General features: G+C 44.4%; 1 protein-coding gene across 1 annotated transcript; it reads right to left on the reverse strand.

The window, feature by feature from the left end:
• Positions 1 to 131: 131 nt before the first annotated feature.
• LOC147957555 (uncharacterized) lies at positions 132 to 14,981 on the reverse strand. Its single transcript, XM_087531763.1, has 4 exons — positions 14,664 to 14,981; positions 12,285 to 12,287; positions 502 to 582; positions 132 to 401 (listed from the first exon to the last, which is right to left on the reverse strand). Exons 1-4 carry the CDS (start codon positions 14,979 to 14,981, stop codon positions 132 to 134), a joined length of 672 nt encoding a protein of 223 aa, XP_087387889.1.
• Positions 14,982 to 20,635: the final 5,654 nt, after the last annotated feature.

Genomic DNA, 20,635 nt, shown 5'->3' on the forward strand with positions numbered 1-20,635 from the left:
ATTACATTATATTACTAGAGCTAGTTCCCCACAAGTTCAGACCTAGATGCAGCTTTCCAAAAGTAAAACATCATCAAATATACTTATGATGAGTACGGCTTCCAGCTTCTGATGATCAGTATGATGTAGGACTAGATGTCAGGGTTTCTCATGACCTTCAGGAGGGCAGAATGCTGAGCCCTGATCTTGTAGTCATCACCACTAATCGATGTAGCCCGACAATGTTCCATCAGTTGCTCCATTAACCCAGACCTGGGCTTGGGCCTGCTGCAGTAGGGGTAGCGAAACTTGTCCGTCCTCCAATTGTGGTACATACCAGATCCTTGGGCCCGGATCTTCTCCACCACCTTCTCTTCAAAGGACTCGATGTTCCCCTCGACCACATCATCTCCAGATTCATACTGCACACATTAATGACTGACATTAATACATTATGCATTCAAATACTATAAACACGTAAGACTAACTCAATGCACAAATAACATTTCAACTAGGCCTTACCTCATATGGCTCATCTTCATCACTGTCATATGGGTAGAACCCAGTCTTGTCCCACTTCCTCTTGTTGCCCACAAGATCCTCCTCATGTTATATTATCAAACAAGCACATCAATTACAATGAATTGAATTACAGTTCAAAGAATGTCATTACAAACAAAATTGTGAATGTGAACCACATTGGTATGTTGCAAGTGACCAATATTGTCAATATATTTTCCAATGCAAAATAATTTAATATGAAACCTATAGATAAACAAATAAAGCTACCTAAACAATTTGTTTTTGCATAATGATGGAAAGCTCCAATCTATATTGAAAAAGTGCACTGGTTACACATGGTATGTACATTTCAACAACTAGTTGATAGACTATATATTAAGCTATCTACATATTAAACAGTAGGGTTATCAACATACAAGTTCATTGATATGTACATACAAATAAATGCTTTCCTTATAAATACAGAATCTAAGCAATCAATCAACAGACAAATGCTTTCCTTCATAAATGTTAATGAAAATCCAAGCTGGATTCTTGACATTCCCTGGATTAACCCAACACTTTTCTTTTGAGGGAATTTCCCCACACTACTTAGTGGAAACATATAGTATATTTTGTTTCTAGGATCCTGCCTTCGAATGTTTACTTCATAGTTATACAATGGTGACATCCCAGCCGCATATTTTTGTAATTCATCATAAGTATTTGCACAAGAGAAAAATCTCTGGCCAGGTTAATTTTACGAGGCTGGACAATAGGCCTGCCTACAACATTTGGTTTATAAAATTTTGTACAAGGACAATATTTCAAGGCCATGTTACTGTTTTTAAGGCCACCCTTCTGCAATTGTATAGTGAGTTATCTCTTAGCCCCCTAAATATAAAATTACATCCATTGCTACTAATTACAGAAGCCAACTACAAATTTTAATATGCACACATGACACATTGATCAGCTTATCCAAACTATGATCATACTTGCATTTTCCATTTTCATGCACACAATCTGAACAACATAGCTAATATAAATACATATTATGGAAAAATTTCTAATTACAGGAAACCTACACAAAAGAATAATTAAGATGTACCTAAGCATTTTTTGGGATAATGTAGCAAAGCTCCTACACATATTAACATAATGCAGTAGCTAATTAGGTACAACTTTAACTATAAATGCATACATCTCCAACAAACATCTAAAATTTCATTACTTAACTAAACAACAACAAATTATGCTATAGATGAATCTTGTATCATCAAAATCAATTCATTGGCACATCAAAATTAATGCATTCCAAATCAAATATGTTTCCATCCAGTATCATTGAACCACAGATCAAATCAAATAATCATATATGTCCGCAGCATTGAACTACAGATCTAATAATCATAGATGGTCTATCTGACCCTAAATTCGCCCTTAAATAAGGTGTTCAACCTCATACTAATTAAAATCTAACAAGCAAAAATTCCACTACAAATCTAATAAGCATCTGGAAAAAAACCATCCCTCAATCCGGCTACTTCTAACCTAATCTAATAATCATATGTGGTCCACCATTCTTGCACGAATCAAATACAAAAAAACCCTAATGCGGAGAAAACCCTACATCCAACAAATCTAACCCAACACTAGTGCAGAACCGGGAAATAGCACCGGTTCGTAAGGCCCTTTAGTGCCGGTTTGGTAACCGGCAGTAAAGTGTGGGCACTAAAGGTCCCCCCCTTTAGTACCGGTTCAACACGAACTGGTGCTAAAGGGCAACCAAGTGGCACAAGCCAGCTCCGGGGGCAGGGAGCCCTTTAGTACCGGTTGGTGACACCAACCGGTATTAAAAGGTTGGGGGGTTTTGGGTTTATGATTTCTTTTTCATTTAATTTTGTGTTTTCCATTTAATTCTTTTTCGTTTGCTGGTAGTTTACGATACTACATATTGTACACGTTATGCATATATATAAATAGAATTTCTAGTAGAACCGATCATATATATATATATATATATATATCATCGAATGTCTCACAACCACCATTAATTCATACATATATACACAGATGTATATATATAAAATTAGCTAGCTATATACAATTTCTCCTAATTGGTGCCTTCGGAGCCAGTGGCATTAGCCTAATTGGTGCCTTCGGAGCACGATGACAATTGGAAGTGGTTCATGTGGGCGGTAGCGGGTAATAGTATTCTCCTTTGGGATCTATGACCTGGTCGAGCAAAAATCCCGCTATTTCCTCTTGAATTGCTTGTATGCGCTCCTCTGGTAGGAGCTACTCCCGCACCTCTCTGAACTGTTAAGAAGGAGATCAATATGCATGTGTATTGGTTGTGTGGCTAGATATCGACAATGGTGTAAAAATTGTGAATAGTGTTCTGACAAACGTACCCAGTCCTGTCTTTCAGATCTGCTCCTTTCGGACGCCATCATGCGAATGTTCTCACAAACGTAGTATGCACACAGACCAGTCCCCGACGCCTGCTTCAGGGCCTTTATGAGAATGGAATTTGATCAGATAATAATTAATCAAGCATGATAATTAAAGAGATGGCAGCTGGCTAGCTAGTACTACTTAATTACTTACCTTGGGTCGATACCATTTCAGCTTTCGTTTCCATTGGCCTGGAGTGATGCTGATGAACTTTGCCCAAGCCCTGCCCGCCGACAAAGAAAATGAATAAAGGGGTTATTAAATAGTTCATATCAGGAAATGGCGGACTAAATAGGCCGAGATATAGTTAATAATGATTGAAATTACCTGTTAACTATCCCAAACAAGATGGTGTAGTCACTTTCTTTTTTAAGTAGTGAGTCCAGTACTTCAACTGTTCCTTCATCAACTTTAATGATTAACAAGATCCAGTGAAATCTGCATGCACACACGTTTGCATTTCCTAATTAAGCGGACATATGTAAGCAAAAACATGTAGCTAGCTAGTAGGCAAAAACAGAATTTGTAGTACAAGACAGTGTGACTCACTCGAAGTTGTAAGGAAGTAGTATATCTTCATTGGTATTGAGGCGCTTGAAGAACTCTAGCATGCTTTCCTCTACACTTTTTTCATAATATGCATCTAATTTCCATGTGCATTCATTAATGGTATTTGGGTCAATGAACCCAATGCCATAGCATCCACCTTTTTTCATTTCATACATCTTCATCCTGCATAATACCACAGAAAAGAATATAATAAGGATAATTAAAGGTAATGATTGATCAAAATGATCACTACAGCTAGCTTGAGACTTAAATTACAGAAAGAAATCACTTATAGACAATAGCAACTGATGATAGATTTGTTGAGTGCGTCTTGATTGTATAACTGAAATAGTTCTGAATACTCAACGGACACAACTTTCTCATGGAAGTAATGATCCTTCTTGACATTCACCATGAGGGACTCTCGATTGGAAATCTTGGTAATGTTCATGTACCATTGATGCAATTCATACATTCTCGTTGGGAGCTTCTTGACCTCGTCTGGCTCGACCAAAGGTTGGCCCCGGACATATTTCCGTTTTATTTCCTCCTCTCTAAGCGAAGACATGGGCTTGATCTCGAGGAGTTGTCCAACAGTGATCTTGAGGATTTCAGCCTGCCTTATATGCTCCTGGTTATTACCACATCGCCCAGCTAGGGAACGTTAACGGTTTGCCCACAATAATATTGGGCGCGCCTACTCTCATGTGTTGTTGGCACAACAAGCGGGGGGATTGATTGTGCCACCTGTTCTCCCAGCTGGGGAACGGTTTTACCGCATTTTTTGCCAGCTGATTTGCTCGAGCTCGAGGTCGCCTCTTTCTGTAGACGTGATCGATTTAACGTCCTGAGGTGGCGCTCATAGTCTGTGTCAATAGGCTTGGGAGCTGGTGGTCTGGCCATACGAATGAAGTGGTCAATCTTTTCCTCAGGCACTTTCTCCCTTGGCGGCGGTGGCGGTTTCGGTGCAAAATGGGCTTCCACCTGGGCCTTCGCTATGGTTGTGTTTTCCTCCTCGGACTTGTCGTAAGGCCTCTGCGGAAGAGGCGCGAGGCTTGGACCATATTGAAATCGCTTGCCTCCGCCTGTACCTCCCATACTACCTCGACTTGTACCGGTACGCACCATAGCTGCGGCGGCTCTCTTCCGTGATTGCTGAGGCGGCGGAGACGGCTGACGTGGCTGAGTTGGAGGAGGAGGAGTGACCTGAAGCTGTGCCGGACTTGGAGGAGGAGTGGCCTGAAGTTGTGCCAGACTTGGAGGAGGAGTGGTCTGATGCTGTGTCGGACTTGGAGGAGGAGTGGCCTGACGCTTTGCCGGACTTGGAGGAGGAGGAGTGGCCTGACGCATTGGTGGACTTGGAGGAGCGGGAGTCTGCTGACTCGGTGGCGGACTTCGACGAGGAGTCGGCTGACGCGGTGTCGGTGGCCTTCGAAAGATGATGCAATCCTTTCTCCATATGATGATACGATGTTTGGCCTCTCCCAGTGTGTGCTCCTCGTCACCTCCAGGAATGTCAAGCGCTAGCCCCGAATATTGGTCCACCACCTCATCAACCAAGACACGAGCATAGCCCGCTGGAATCGGGTTGCAATGGAAGGTTGCCTCGAGGGGATTTGTAAAAGCAACGGCGTCCGCCACCTTCATGGATATGTTCTTCATTTTGAAGTGTAGCTCGTAGTTAGTGTTCTCCATGATGTCATCCACGGGGTATCTATCCAGCATTGCGTCGCCCGGGGCGGAACCCACGCTGCTTCTCGGCATGGATGGGATGGTGCTATCCAATGCTGCATCATCTGCTAGCTGCTGCAGCTGTTGAGACCCCCTTTGCTGGCTAAGTGAGTCGATCTGCTCCTGCTGCCACTGGAATTTGACTGCCAAGTCCGCGTGCGCTGATTCTAGGCCTTGAAGGCGTTCATAGTCCAGCTTCCTCTGCTCCTCCTCCATCTTCCTCTTCTTCTCCTCCGCAATCTTCTTTCTCGCACGGGTTTTGTAGTCGGCGTTCCAGTCCGAAAACCCCTCATACCACGGAATAACGCCCTTGCCTCGTGTTCTTCCCGGGTGTTCAGGATTTTCCAGGGCACGCGTAAGCTCGTCGTTCTCTCTGTTGGGCTGGAACACCCCCGATCGAGCCTCTTCTATTGCAACAAGTAGCTTATCTTCGGCTCCGTTCAGACATGCCTTCTTCGAAACTTTGCCTGTCTTCGGGTCCAACTGCCCCCCATGCGCATAGAACCAAGTCCTGCACCTGGGGGGCCAGCTCAATGTTTCTGGAGTGACACCTGCATCCTCCATCTCTTTCTCAGACTTATCCCACTTAGGCATTGCCACCGCGTAGCCACCTGGCCCCAGCTTATGGAACTTATCCTTTTTCGGCATTGGCCTTGTTTATTCTCGACCGTTCCTTAGATCATTCTGAATCCTTGAATTTCATGAAATCGTCCCGATGAGCACTTTGCTTCTCTAGTGTTCCCTCGAATACTGGAGTCTTCCTTCCTCCCTTGACGTACTTGTCCCATACATGATTCTTCTAGTTGTTGAATGCCACCGCCATCTTCCTAAGAGCAGCGTCCTTGACTTTCTCCACGTCTGCATCTGTGAAATGATCTGGTAGGGTGAAATGTTCCATGAGAGTTTCCCAAAGTAGAACTTTTTGTCTGTCGTCGACAAAAGTAATATCTGGACGTGGCTTTGCTGGCTCTCTCCATTCTTGAAGGCAGGTCAGGAGTTGGTCCTTCACAAGAACTCCGCACTGACGATTGAACTTGTCCGCAATCTTCTTAGGCACTAATGGTTCGCCATTAGGTTTGATGGCCTCGATATTGTACTTTACGCCCTCCTTCAACTTTTTGTTGGGGCCTGGTTTCTTGCTGCCTGAAGATTTGCTCGATCCGGATGGCTGAAAGAAGAAAGATCGATTCGTTAATATATCTTCAAGTCATTTAAAACATGTGATGATCACCAGATGCCTGCTTATATAAATATACCTCGCCGGTCTTTGTTGTTTCAAGATCAACATTTTCTTCGTCATCATCATAATCATAGTTCATGACTTCATTAATTCGGTCGTCGCGATCGAATATCATATCACCCTCCCCGGTGTTGTTTAGATATTCGGAGCTGTCATAATCTTCTTCATTCTGATCATCATCTGGCCCGCGAGGATGGCATATGATATCGAACAGAGCCTCTTCTCCCTCTCTATCGGTATTTTCCGCCATAGCTTTTATTTAACTAATCCAAAATAAATATAAAACAATTTAGTATTCAAATTACAATTCATGGATGCAATCAATTAATAAGGAAAAACTGAATAAATCATAGTACATAATAAGCATCATCGAATATAATCTCGAATACATCGTCTCAAATAATAGATATAATCTCGAATACATCGTCTCGAATAATATATATAATCTCGAATAAATCATCTCGAATATTATATATCAAATACATCACTAGCTAGCTAGCTAATAAAGATCGAACACTAAAGAGTAATCTAGGCCACTCGCGGTTCCTGAGGCACGGGCGGTGGACAACCAAAGTGAAGGAACCATCACTGGATCATAGCTCGGGTGATCTCCCCAATGAACCTGCCAGATATTGGAGAACCTGACGTCCATAGCAGCCATGTAGCGATGGACGTGCTCGTCCTCCTCCCTGACACGGCGACGTACCACCTCCGGCGGGGTCGGCTCCCTCCGCACTGAAAGTGGCCCACGCGAACGCCACCAAAGGAGATCAGGGTCGACGACGGGACCCGGGGCCGGGTTCCTCACCAAGTGTCGCGCCCCTGAAGGTAGCACCTCCCAGTGCCAGCTCGGCAGAGCCCAGTCCCGGACATGGGTCCTCTGAAGCAGGACATCGTGGCGAACGGGTTGACGACGAGGATGCGGGCCGGGCATCGTCGACAACAAATACTATATGCCCACAAAAAGTAACATTTTTTAATGTGATTGGACTGTGATAACTAAAATTCTATATGCAAATTCTAACAATTTGACATTAATCTAATTCATATAGCTAAAACTAACTCTAAATTTTCTAACATTTCTATATATATAACTAACATTTCTAATATTTCTATAACTAAAACACAGAAAAATTGCTAACATTTCTATAAATATTTCTATAACTAAAAAACAGAATAATTTGTAACATTTCTATATAACTAACATTTCTAATATTTCTATAACTAAAAAACATTTCTAATATTTCTATAACTAAAAAGCAGAAAAATTCCTAACATTTCTATAACAATGTGTGTGTGTGTGTGTGGACATGGCGGCCGGGGCACAGGAGCTCACCGGCGAGGCGCGGCGACGGGGGGGCAGCGACAGGGACGGAGACGGGCGGTGACGACGGCGATGGAGACAGGGCGGCGACAACGGGGACGAGGACGGGCCAGGGCGCGGCGACGGGAACGATGGGGACGGGGACGGCGACGGCGATGCGACAGGACGGCGACGGACGGCGACGGGGGCGGCGACGAGGGGCGGCGGTGACGGGGCAGAGGAGAAGAAGCAGAGGGAGAATGAAACTGACGAATTTTTTGAAGGGTTTTCTTATATAGAACACCCCTTTAGTACCGGTTGGAGCCACCAACCGGTACTAAAGGTCTGTTTTGGCCAGGCAAAGCGGCGGGAAGCGCCCACCTTTAGTACCGGGTGGTAGCACCAACCGGTACTAAAGACCCCCCTTTAGTACCGGTTGGAGCCACGACCCGGTACTAAAGGGTGTGCGCTACCAGGCGAGGGGCGCAGAAGTTTAGTCCCACCTCGCTAGTTTAGGAGCGCCAGGACCAGTTTATAAGCCCCGGCGCGGGCACTGCATTGAGCTCCTCTCAATAGCAAGCCTTCTGGGCCTACCTCTCCTGCTCTGCCTGTGGGCCTACTGGGCTTTCGGCCCTGCATCCTGGCCCAACTACAGGTTGGGTTTCTAGTCATATGCAGGTCGCTGTGGTGCAGTAGGCGGGCTTTTTTATTTTCTTATTTTTTTGCTTTATTTATTTCAGTTTTATTTATTTTTGAGTTGTTTTTTGCTGTATTTAGAGTTTCTTTGTGAATATTTTTTCTTTAGGTACAAAAAATTACAAACTTTCTATTAGTTCCGGTAGTTTACAAATTTGAATAGTTTACATTTTGAATTATTTGAAATTTGTGTGAATCACTAGTTTGTGAATAACTTAACTTTGAAAATAGATTTTTCAGTGATTCTTTTTTCTTATGTTTAATATTAGTGTGTTTTATCATTATATTAAATTTGGTAATGCTTAGGTTATTTAAAAAATGAAATGCCTTTGTAACGGATGAGTTTTTGTCCGAAACCCTGATACTTCAAAAGAGATTGTCCATTTTGTACACGAAGTGCATCCAGTTTTTGCGGTAACCCTCTCTACTTTTTTGCACATGCTATGTGGGTGAAATTATGATACCATGCCAACTTTCAACCTTTTCTGAGTTCATTTGAAATGCTTTTCAATTTCAGGGTCATTTAGCTGAAAAATCAATAAATGCATGAAAGAATTTGTTTGCACATAAAATTTCTTCGCATTTCAAATGCCAAAACACATAACTAGCTACCCTAACTATTATAGAGATTCCCTCCTAGGTGTGGAACACAGAAGAAAGTGATGATAGTGAAGCCGATCACATCCCAGATCTTTGGGTGTGAAACTTTTTCTTTGTGTGTGTCCCCTTGCGCCGTAACCATGGAAAATCTTCATCATTTAACGGGATGCTCGGGTCAATATTCACTGTGAATGGAGCAATTTCATCAAACTTTTCATAATCTCCTGACATGTCTGTCTTGTCATCCACTCCCACGATGTTTCTCTTCCCAGAAAGAACTATGTGCCTCTTTGGCTCATCGTATGATGCATTCACTTCCTTACCTTTTCTTTTTCTCGGCTTGGTAGACATGTCCTTCACATAGAAAACCTGTGCCACATCATTGGCTAGGACGAATGGTTTGTCTGCATACGCAAGATTGTTGAGATCCACTGTTGTCATTCCGTACTGTGGGTCTTCCGTTACCCCGCCTCGTGTCATATTGACCCATTTGCAACGAAACAAAGGGACCTTCAAACCACGTCTATAGTCAAGTTCCCATATGTCCTGTATATAACCATAATATGTTTCCTTTCCCGTCTTGGTTTCTGCATCAAAGCGGACAACACTGTTTTGGTTGGTGCTCTTCTTATCTTGGGCAATCGTGTAAAATGTATTACCATTTATCTCATACCCTTTGAAAGTCATTATATTCGAAGATGGTAACTAGGGCAACAAGTACAGGTCATCTTGAATAGAGGCGTCATGCATGGTACGTGTCTGCAACCAGCTGGCGAAACTCCTGGTTTGTTCACGTGTAATCCAGTCATCAGACCGCTCCGGGTGTTTGGAGCGTAGAAAATTCTTGTGTTCGTTCATATACAGAGCCACCAAGGCGGAATTCTATAGAACTGTGTAGTGTGCTTCAGTGAGAGAATGTCCGTCCATACATATTATTTGATCCCCTCCTAGCGTGCCTTTTCCATCCAGTCTGCCCTTATGCCGCGATTCAGGAACACCAACCGGCTTAAGGTTAGGAATAAAGTCAATACAAAACTCAATGACCTCCTCATTTTCATGGCCCTTGGAGATGCTTCCTTCTGGCCTAGCACGGTTATGAACATATTTCTTTAAGACTCCCATGAACCTCTCAAAGGGGAACATATTGTGTAGAAATACAGGACCCAAAACGTTAATCTCTTCACATAGGTGAACTAGGACGTGCGTCATGATGTTGAAGAAGGATGGTGGGAACACCAACTCGAAACTGACAAGACATTGCACCAAATCATTCTCTAACCTTGGTATGATTTCTGGATCGATTACCTTCTGAGAGATTGCATTGAGGAATGCACATAGCTTCACAATGGCTAATCGAACGTTTTCCGGTAGAAGCCCCCTCAATGCAACCGGAAGCAGTTGCGTCATAATCACGTAGCAGTCATGAGACTTTAGGTTCTGGAACTTTTTCTCTGCCATGTTTATTATTCCCTTTATATTCGACGTGAAGCCAGACGGTACCTTAATACTGAGCAGGCATTCAAAGAAGATTTCCTTCTCTTCTTTGGTAAGAGCGTAGCATGCATGAGCCTGATGTATGCCGTCTTTTCCGTGCATACGTTGCTGGTCCTCCTATGCCTCAGGTGTATCTTTTGTCTTCCCATACATGCCCAAGAAGCCAAGCAGGGTCACACAAAGATTCTTCGTCACGTGCATCACGTCGATTGCGGAGCGGACCTCTAGGTCTTTCCAATAGGGCAGGTCCCAAAATATATATTTCTTCTTCCACATGGGTGCACGTCCGTCAGCGTCATTCGGAACAGGTTGTCCACAAGGACCCTTTCCAAAGACCACCTTCAAATCCTTGACCATATCATGTACATCAACACCAGTACGGTGGCGAGGCTTCATCCGGTGATCCGCCTGTTGGGTAACGTAGTAATTCAAAAAAAATTCTACGCACACGCAAGATCATGGTGATGCATAGCAACGAGAGGGGAGAGTGTTGTCCACGTACCCTCGTAGACCGAAAGCAGAAGCGTTAGCACAACGCGGTTGATGTAGTCGTACATCTTCATGATCCGACCGATCAAGTACCGAACGTACGGCACCTCCGAGTTCAGCACACGTTCAGCTCGATGACGTCCCTCGATAACTTATTAGTTGCAATGCTTGCAAGGCTTAAGTGATGTGCATTACTGAGAGGGCCCAGAGATACCTCTCCGACAATCGGAGTGACAAATCCTAATCTCGAAATACGCCAACCCAACATGTACCTTCGGAGACACCTGTAGAGCACCTTTATAATCACCCAGTTAGGTTGTGACATTTGGTAGCACAAAAAGTGTTCCTCCGATAAACGGGAGTTGCATAATATCATAGTCATAGGAACATGTATAAGTCATGAAGAAAGCAATAGCAACATACTAAACGATCAAGTGCTAAGCTAACAGAATGGGTCAAGTCAATCACATCATTCTCCTAATGATGTGATCCCGTTAATCAAATGACAACTCATGTCTATGGCTAGGAAACTCAACCATCTTTCATTAACGAGCTAGTCAAGTAGAGGCATACTAGTGACACTCTGTTTGTCTATGTATTCACACATGTATTATGTTTCCGGTTAATACAATTCTAGCATGAATAATAAACATTTATCATGAAATAAGGAAATAAATAATAACTTTATTATTGCCTCTAGGGCATATTTCCTTCACCGCCTCACCTTTGAAATGCTTGCCTTTCTTTCTTATGGGATGCCTGCTCGAAAGAAATTGACGATGTCCCAGGTACACATTCTTCTTACAATTAGCCAAATATATACTGTCGGTATCGTCCAAATAGTGCGTGCATGCGCGGTATCCCTTGTTTGTCTATCCTGAAAGGTTACTGAGAGCAGGCCAATCATTGATGGTCACGAACAGTAACGCCTTTAGGTCAAATTCTTCCCCCATGTGCTCATCCCACGCACGTACACCTGTTCCATTCCACAGTTGTAAGAGTTCTTCAACTAATGGCCTTAGGTACACATCAATGTCGTTGCCGGGTTGCTTAGCGCCTTGGATGAGCACTAGCATCATAATGAACTTCCGCTTCATGCACAACCAATGAGGAAGGTTATACAAACATAGAGTCACAGGCCACGTGCTATGGTTGCTGCTCTGCTCCCCAAAAGGATTAATGCCATCTACGCTTAGACCAAACCATACGTTCCTTGCGTCATCTGCAAACTCCTTCCCATACTTTCTTTCAATTTTTCTCCACTGGGACCCGTCAACGAGTACTCCCAACTTTCCGTCTTTTTACGGTCTTCTCTGTGCCATCGCATCGCCTTGGCATGCTCTTTGTTTTGGAACAAACGTTTCAACCATGGTATTATAGGAGCATACCACATCACCTTGGCAGGAATCTTCTTCCTGGGGCGCTCGCCCTCGACATCACCAGGGTCATCGCGGCTGATCATATAGCGCAATGCACCGCATACCGGGCAAGCGTTCAAATCCTTGTACTCAACGCGGTAGAGGATGCAATCATTAGGGCATGCATGTATCTTCTGCACCTCTAACCCTAGAGGGCAGACAGCCTTCTTTGCTTCGTACGTACTCTCGGGCAATTTGTTGTCCTTTGGAAGCATATTCTTTATCATTACTAGCAACTTTCCAAATTCCTTGTCAGATACACCATTCTCTGCCTTCCATTGCAGCAATTCCAGTGTGGTGCCCAGCTTTTTCTTGTCACCTACACAATTTGGGTACAACAATTTTTTGTGATCCTCTAACATGTGCTGCAACTTCTTCTTCTCCAAATCACTTGCGCAGTTTCTCTTTGCATCGGCAATGGCCCGACCTAGATCATCAACAGGCTCATCTGATGCCTCTTCTTCAGCTTCTTCCCGCATTGCCGGCTCAGCTTCTTCCCGCATTACCGACTCAGCTTCTTCCCTCATTGTTGTATCATCGTATTCAGGGAACCCATGGCCAGGATAGCTGTCGTCATCCTCTTCTTCTTCATTGTCTTCCATCATAACCCCTCTTTCTCCGTGCTTGGTCCAAACATTATAGTGGGGCATGAAACCGGACTCAAACAGGTGGACGTGAATGGTTCTTGACGTAGAGTAATTGTGACCATTCTTACAGCCAGCACATGGACACGGCATAAAACCATCCGCCCGCTTGTTTGCCTCGGCCGCAAGCAGAAAAGTATGCACGCCATTAATGAACTCGGGAGAGCATCAGTCATCGTATATCCATTGCCGGCTCATCTTCAATACACAGCACCGAAAACACCAAATTAATACAATACATAAAGTTCATACAACACTTAAATGCAACAAACAAATAACTCTCTAGCTAAAGCATTTAAATGCAACAACAAATGCGATCAAGATCGCAACTAAGGTAACAATTGATCCAACAGCATAATGATACCAAGCCTCACTATCAATGGCATATTTTCTAATCTTTCTAATCTTCAAGCGCATTTTCTCCATCTTGATCTTGTGATCATCGACGACATCGGCAACATGCAACTCCAATTCCATCTTCTCCCCCTCAATTCTTTTCAATTTTTCTTTCAAATACTCGTTTTCTCTTTCAACTAAATTTAACCTCTCGACAATAGGGTCGGCTGGAATTTCCGGTTCACATACCTCCTAGATAAAAATATCTATGTCAACTTGATGGGCATAATTTTTCATAAACACGAAATGTAACAAATAGTTTTAAAAGAGAATCTACCACATCCGAATCATAACAAGGACGAGGGCCGAAGGGGACGGATATCAAAACCATGGCACTATGTATAACAAACAACGTACGGGTAAGATAATTATACGAGTAACTATATATCCAAATCACACAAACATCAATTTTTTATATAAAATTTCATGAACAAGAGGCTCACCACAAGGTGGTGCCGGTGATGGGACGGTGCGAGCGATCGACGGTGGTTACGACGGAGATTTAGAAGGCACTAAGTAAACCACACCTACGTATGCAAACTAAGTGTTATTTTGACCTCAATTTGCATATAAATCAAATACTACCACATATAATTCCTCCCAAATTACTAAAACCCACAATTAATCACTATATAAACCAATGCAAGAGCTAATCTAGCAATGAGAGATGAAAGGACAAAGTTGCTAACCTTTGTGATCATTTGAATGGATGGAGGCCTGCAAATCTTGACAAATTTTGGGCAAAATTTGTGATGAACTCAAGAGGAAGAAGGGAAGAACAGAGGAGAGAGAGAGGGGAAAGGGGCAAGAACAGAGTGCGGGTGGACGAAGGGTTTATATAGGACGACCTATAGTACCGGTTCGTGCCACGAACCGGTACTAAAGGTGCTGGAGGGGCCCCATTCTGACAATATCCTGCCACCACTTTTCTTTAGTACCGGTTCGTGGCACGAACCGGTGCTAAAGGTTCGCCACGAACCGGTATTAAAGAGCTCCTCCCGCCTAGCCTTTGGAACCGGCACTAATGGACACATTAGTGCCGGTTCTGTTACAAACTGGGACTAATGTGTCTCACATTTGACCCTTTTTCTACTAGTGCAAGAAACTTCTGGCCAAAAACCCTAGAATCTAAGAACTACCAACTAAAAGGAATAAACAAATACCTTCTGCTCCACCTGCTCCTCGCCGGAGCCGGCCTCCACCTTCTCCACCTCGTGCGCCTTGCCAGAGCACGCCTCCACTTTCTGCGCCTCGCCAGAGCCCGCCTCCACCTTCTGCGCCTCGCCGGAGATCGCCAGAGCGGGCGCATCTGGCTGGGCTACGCCGCTGCAGCCCGCCCCCACCTTCTCCAGATCTGCAACGGGGGGAGCACTGCGTTGGACGCCGGCACGTCCCCTCACAAAGGTGCCCGCAGCGACCTGCCGCGCCTGCTCCACCAGATCTGCGCCCCAAGCGGGACGCTCGCCTCCTGCGTCCGCCATGGCGATGGAGAGGATGCGGTTGGGGAGAGGGAGACGAGGAGGTTGGAGAGGAGAGGGAGTGGGGAGTGGAGAGAGGGAGACGATGCGGCGGGGGAGGGGGGAATAGTGGGCGATGCGACCGGAGGTGGTTGCCGTCCACATTTATATGATGGGACAGTTTTGGCAAATACCTGTGACATGTGCTGCCCCACGCGCGGGCGGCTGCACGCGTGAACGAAAGGCCGCCGTATACAAATACGTATACGGCCGGGCATACGATCTAACCGGGCCCGTACGGGTCTCAACAAAGACGATCGTGCCCCTCGTTATGAACCGTTTTTGGTTCATCCTGGCCGTCGATGTGTTTTTCCACCTCGTGTTCAGCCCGGGGGAGCACCGGAGCAGAAACGAACGACAAGAGCGTGTGTGAGGGAGGCTCGTTGTAGATCAGTTGGCGGAGCGGTACGTGCTGATAACGTCTTGCACAACCTTTGATGGCGAGTCCGGTTCAAGGTCATGCAGCGAAACTGTACTTGCACAGTCGACGCAATCACGTATGCGAAAAGTAAAAGGAAACACATAAGTATAGAGGTAATATCACCGAGAGTCACAGAACTTGCTCGATGTTCGGTTTGCTGCTAGAATTTTAAAAATATGAAATTGTGGTCAATTAACTTGACTCAACGTGCACATATAATCACAAAATTCGTATGCAGATGTATCCGTGTGTATGGCCCTACCCATCAGTGAGTGAGGGCTCTGCCGCAAAAAAAAAAGGTGAGTGAGGGCTCTAGGCCGAAGCATTTTTGTACAAAACACATTTGTATTTTTTTTATTTCTGAGAAAAGCCAACCATAGCGATGCATTTTTGCACCAACCGCTGACAATATTTTATTTCCAAAAAAGGAAGCAGCACTGTACTGAGAAAATAAATACAAATAATGGCCGCTAGCGGACTCGAACCGACGACCGAACTTTAAAACATAAAATCGGTCTAGCCACCCGAACTATCTCACCCAAAGGTCGATTATGGATAACCAATAAATATGTAGTAAACGAGAATGGGCTGCAGATACTGCGGCTCATTTTGCATGAGCAAATTTTTATATATATTTACAAAAATTAAGTGCGCCATGTTGGCTAGTTTGTTTACCAGAGATTATTTGTATTCCTGACAACATTGTTATATCCAATAAAGCCCTTTGCTTCCTAAATAAAACGTAAGTAAAAAAGTTGTTTTCAAATATTTGTGGGTTAAAAGTACTATACATATAGACAATGATTATTTCTCAAAGAAGTATTTAAATATATACCTGTATATTATATAAAAAATATTTAGTGAATATGGATAATAAATAGTTTATTAAATAAATATGTCTAATAAATTCATAAACAGTTGTACATTCACGGCTTATATTTCAATATAAAAATGATGAATAAAAATTTACTAAATATTTTGACTATTCACTTGTGTATAATTTTTACTCATGACTTATATTTCTAAAATTATATAATTTAAATATTATACACAATTCAATATCCATATCAAAAGTTTAAACTATAAATTATGGATATATTTTTTATACAAACATTTTTAAAATTCATAAATATATTATTTTAATTATATAAATATTTTTTAAGTAATAAAGATAGAATTTTAAAAGTAGATTATTTAGTTTGTATGTACAATATTTATAACAGGCGGTTATTTTAAGGTTATTTTTATTGCTGAAATTATCATTACATGCTATATATAAATTTCTAAAAAAAGAACAGGTGCAAAATGGGCTACACTGGTCATAGCCCATTCCAGCTCCACGAGCGCCTTTATTCTAGTACATTTTTCTTGGTCATGCATATTCAACATGTAAAATGTGCACGTTGTAGTGGCTAGCGCGGCTTATTTTCTAGGCTCTGGTCGTGTATACGAGACCTGGCTTCTACAACTTTTTGTGTTAATCTTAATTCAGAAATAACATTGCGGGTCATCATTCAATACATATTTGTTTGTTATCCGAACTTGTACGGTGAATGTCATTGGCTGGAGTGGCTATGCTGGTTCGCGGTTTAAACTCAGGTCACTGGTTCACTTTTCTGCGAATACAAAAAAATGCGAGGGGATTTAGTGGAAAAAATCATTGCAGCTGTTTCCTTTTTCTTGAATTATTAAAAAATATAAGGGTGTTATATGAAAAATGCATCATCCAAGTGCTTTCACTCGCTGACAGGTGGGCCATAAACACGAATACACCTACATATGTATTTTGTGACCGTATGTGCACGTTTGAGTCAAGTTAAACGACTGCAATTCCGTATTTTCAAAGTTCTAGCACTAAATTGAACATCGAGTGTAAGTTTTATAACTTCCGGTGATATTACCTCCATAGGTATAGGGTGAACTGATCTTTATTATTGATTGTATTCTCTCTCCTACAATACACGAGCAAATATTAGGGGCGGGGGGTAGATGTGGGGCCAACTAGAGGGAAACCCCAACCCAAAGAAAGGATTGGGCCAACGCGGTGGTTTCCAACACAAACAATTTCTCAAAAAAAAACGAACGACGCGTTGCGACGTAGGAAGGCGCCCAGACGAACGTATGTTGTCGGCAGTGTTTCAATTTAGGACCTAATTTGGGGCCCCGCCCCCCACGTCGCTCCCTAGGGCGGCTCGGGTGAAACCCTAACCACCGCCGCCGCCGCCCCTCCGCCCTTGCCGCAGTGGCACATGTCGGTAGACAAAGGCCGTTGGCGGCCGGCCGCGGGATCTGGTTCACGCGTGATCTAGCAGAATCTGAAGTTCGACGGGTCGTGGGGCTGCTCGCCGCAGGCTCGAGTGCTAGTGGGACGTCGCACAACGGAGTTCACCGCGGATTGGTCGTGCGCGCCTGGGGCTCGCGGGAGGAGAAGGCTGTAGCCGCCATCTCCTCCTGGAGGCGACAACGCGGGTCAAGGCGGCGGCGACGACGGGGATCTTGGCGGCATGGTGGTGCTCGGCCAAGAGTTGCTGCACTTGCAGCGGCCGAGCACGCTACGGTTCATGGCACCCCGGGGTGCCTCCTCTAGGATTCATGGTTGGATGTGTTAGAAGCGGCGCCGCGGGTCAGATGGGCCCGATCTGGGATGTAGGGCCGCGTCACAGGCGTCTACCGAGAGTAGGCCAAATGGCTACGGTGTGAGGTTCCTGTGAACATTGGTCGGCATGGAGGAAGCTCGGTGGTGTTCCCAGCCATGGGGATGATGGTGTTTGGGCTGTGTGCTCTTACTTGTGCAGGTCTTGGGTGGACCTCAACATCTCGGCTATGTCAGCAAAGTGCCGTGGCGGTGGCGGAGTGGTCAACTTGGACGGTGTGACCCTAATCCGGTGGGAAGGGATGGAGGTGTGCGGCGATTCAGAGGAAATTCCTGCCCGTACTCGGTCGGTGCTGGCGGCGACGGTGGAGTGGTCAACTTGGACGGTGTGGCCCTAATCCGGTGGGAAGGGATGGAGGTGTGCGGTGATTCAGAGTAAATTCCTGTCCGTACTCGGTCTGTGCTGGCGGCAACGGCGGAGTGGTCAACTTGGACGGTGTGGCCCTAATCCGGTGGGAAGGGATGGAGGTGTCTGGTGATTCAGAGTAAATTCCTGTCCGTACTCGGTCCGTGCTGGCGGCAACGACGGAGTGGTCAACTTGGACGGTGTGGCCCTAATCTGTTGGGAAGGGATGCAGGTGTGGAGTGATTCAGAGGAAATTCCTACCCATACTCGGTCGGTGCTGGCGGCGACTACACCCGTGGGTGTCGTTTCCCTCCTTGGAGGTGTCGCCAAAGTGTCTCGGCATCTCCCTCGCGCGCTCGCACTTGGGGGTTAATAGCTGTCTTCAGGCGAATGCCTAGGTTTGGAGTTGAATCAGCATGATGGCGGCGTCCTTAATGCCGTTACTTTGTTGGGAGCATCGCGATTGAAGACACGGTCTTGAGGTTCCATGTTCCGCTACTTCTGGTGCTCGCCGCTGTTCAAGGTGATCTTCAGTGGCACAACGCACGTCATCGTCGGTGAATCCAAGACGGTGGCTTTTGTGGACCGACCAAGTTCTGCCATAATGGATGGTGCATCGACAAAGGAAGTTCAATCGAAGTTGGTGTTGTCTCCCGAGGTGACCGGTATTGGTCGAGACACGGCGAGGTGACTCTGCCTTGGACATGCTCCTTTTTTGCTTTGTAGTTGTGCTGTAGGTGGTGGCTATCTTCGTACTAGCCTTGATGTGGAGTTTGTAGTAAGCTCTTCTGTTCTGCATTTTATAAAAGTATGGTTCGCATTCACGTACTCTCAAAGTTTTATTTAGGACCTCAGAAACTGTCATATCAACCCGCAGCGGTGGTCTCTTTGTTGCTACTGGAACAAGGTTGGTGGTCCGGCGACGGCAAGTTTTGGTGTTCTTCCCCGGCAACAGTCGCGGGATTCGCTGGATTTGGATCTAGTTCAGCGTGGGGAATGTCCCCGGCCGACTTGCCACAGCGTAAAGTGCCTGTTCTACAGGCATGTTCTTCGGTTCACAACGCCTTGATGGCTATGGCATTGGCCTGGATTTCGGCTTGTTGGTTCTCTGTCGCTTTCTCTGGTGTGCACCTCGGTGATGCCGGCGAACGAGGACGGTTTCACATCAGTTTGTTTGCAGGGACCCCAAAGGACTTACTTGTAATATTCTTATATTTGAGGTTTTTTTGCAAAGTTTCCTAGACACCTGTTAGTCCTGGTTTTTCTGTACGTTTCACATGATGTACTCTTTTTATCTATATTTATACCTACTAATAAAGTAAGGTACGTTTCTCCAATTTTTTCATTCGTTCATCGTCGAAATTTATTTTTCCATCCGAGGTCGTACTACATTTTTATGCATCTCTTTTTTAGCAATCCATAATTTCGTACTAGGCCCGCACTCACTATGGCCCAGCGAATCCAGCCCACTTATTTGCCTGCCCATGTACCTGCAAAAATCCTATTTCTCGCACCAACGGATTATTATGCGTTGCCGTTGGTGGCGTTGCAAGGGTCTACAACAACGTATATAATTGTGTTGGTAAACCACGTGAAGATGTGTTGCAATGTAGCAACATATATATTTGCAGCCTAACAATGCTTCATATGCGTTGGTGGCTTGCCTACACGAACTAATTTTCAAGCAGACATAATAGATGCTTCTATTCATTGTTACATAGTATGAGGAACTATTTTATATATTGCGAACAATAATTACTATGCCAATACTGATAGTGCACAGGAGCAGTGATCCAACGAACAGAAATACTTCATATATTAAATCAACTCTGTTGCATTACATGGAACGCAATCCAAACAGTACATACATGATTTTCTATACATTGACCATGAAAATGACATACTACACTGTTGACGTAAAACTATATGGTAGCATCCCCATTCTCCACCTTGCAATGAAAACTTTAGCCATGTATCGTCCATTAATCTTGGCAATCTTCAGCAACAAAGAACTGACATGAATGAGTAAAGTAACATTAGAGAAAAAAAATCAGGTCAATAGAGCAATTAAAAAGGAGAAACATACAAAGGTTGAAGGCCATGTTTAAGTTTTAGGCACTACCATCTTCGTCTTCCCACGATTCATTCTGGTTGATAACCTTCTATGACATTGTTACGAGATGATCACCACCCTGTCC

This window comes from Triticum urartu, chromosome 7A (assembly GCF_056163025.1).
Source record: "Triticum urartu cultivar PI428250 chromosome 7A, HENAU_Tu73, whole genome shotgun sequence".
Taxonomy (NCBI): Eukaryota; Viridiplantae; Streptophyta; class Magnoliopsida; order Poales; family Poaceae; genus Triticum; species Triticum urartu.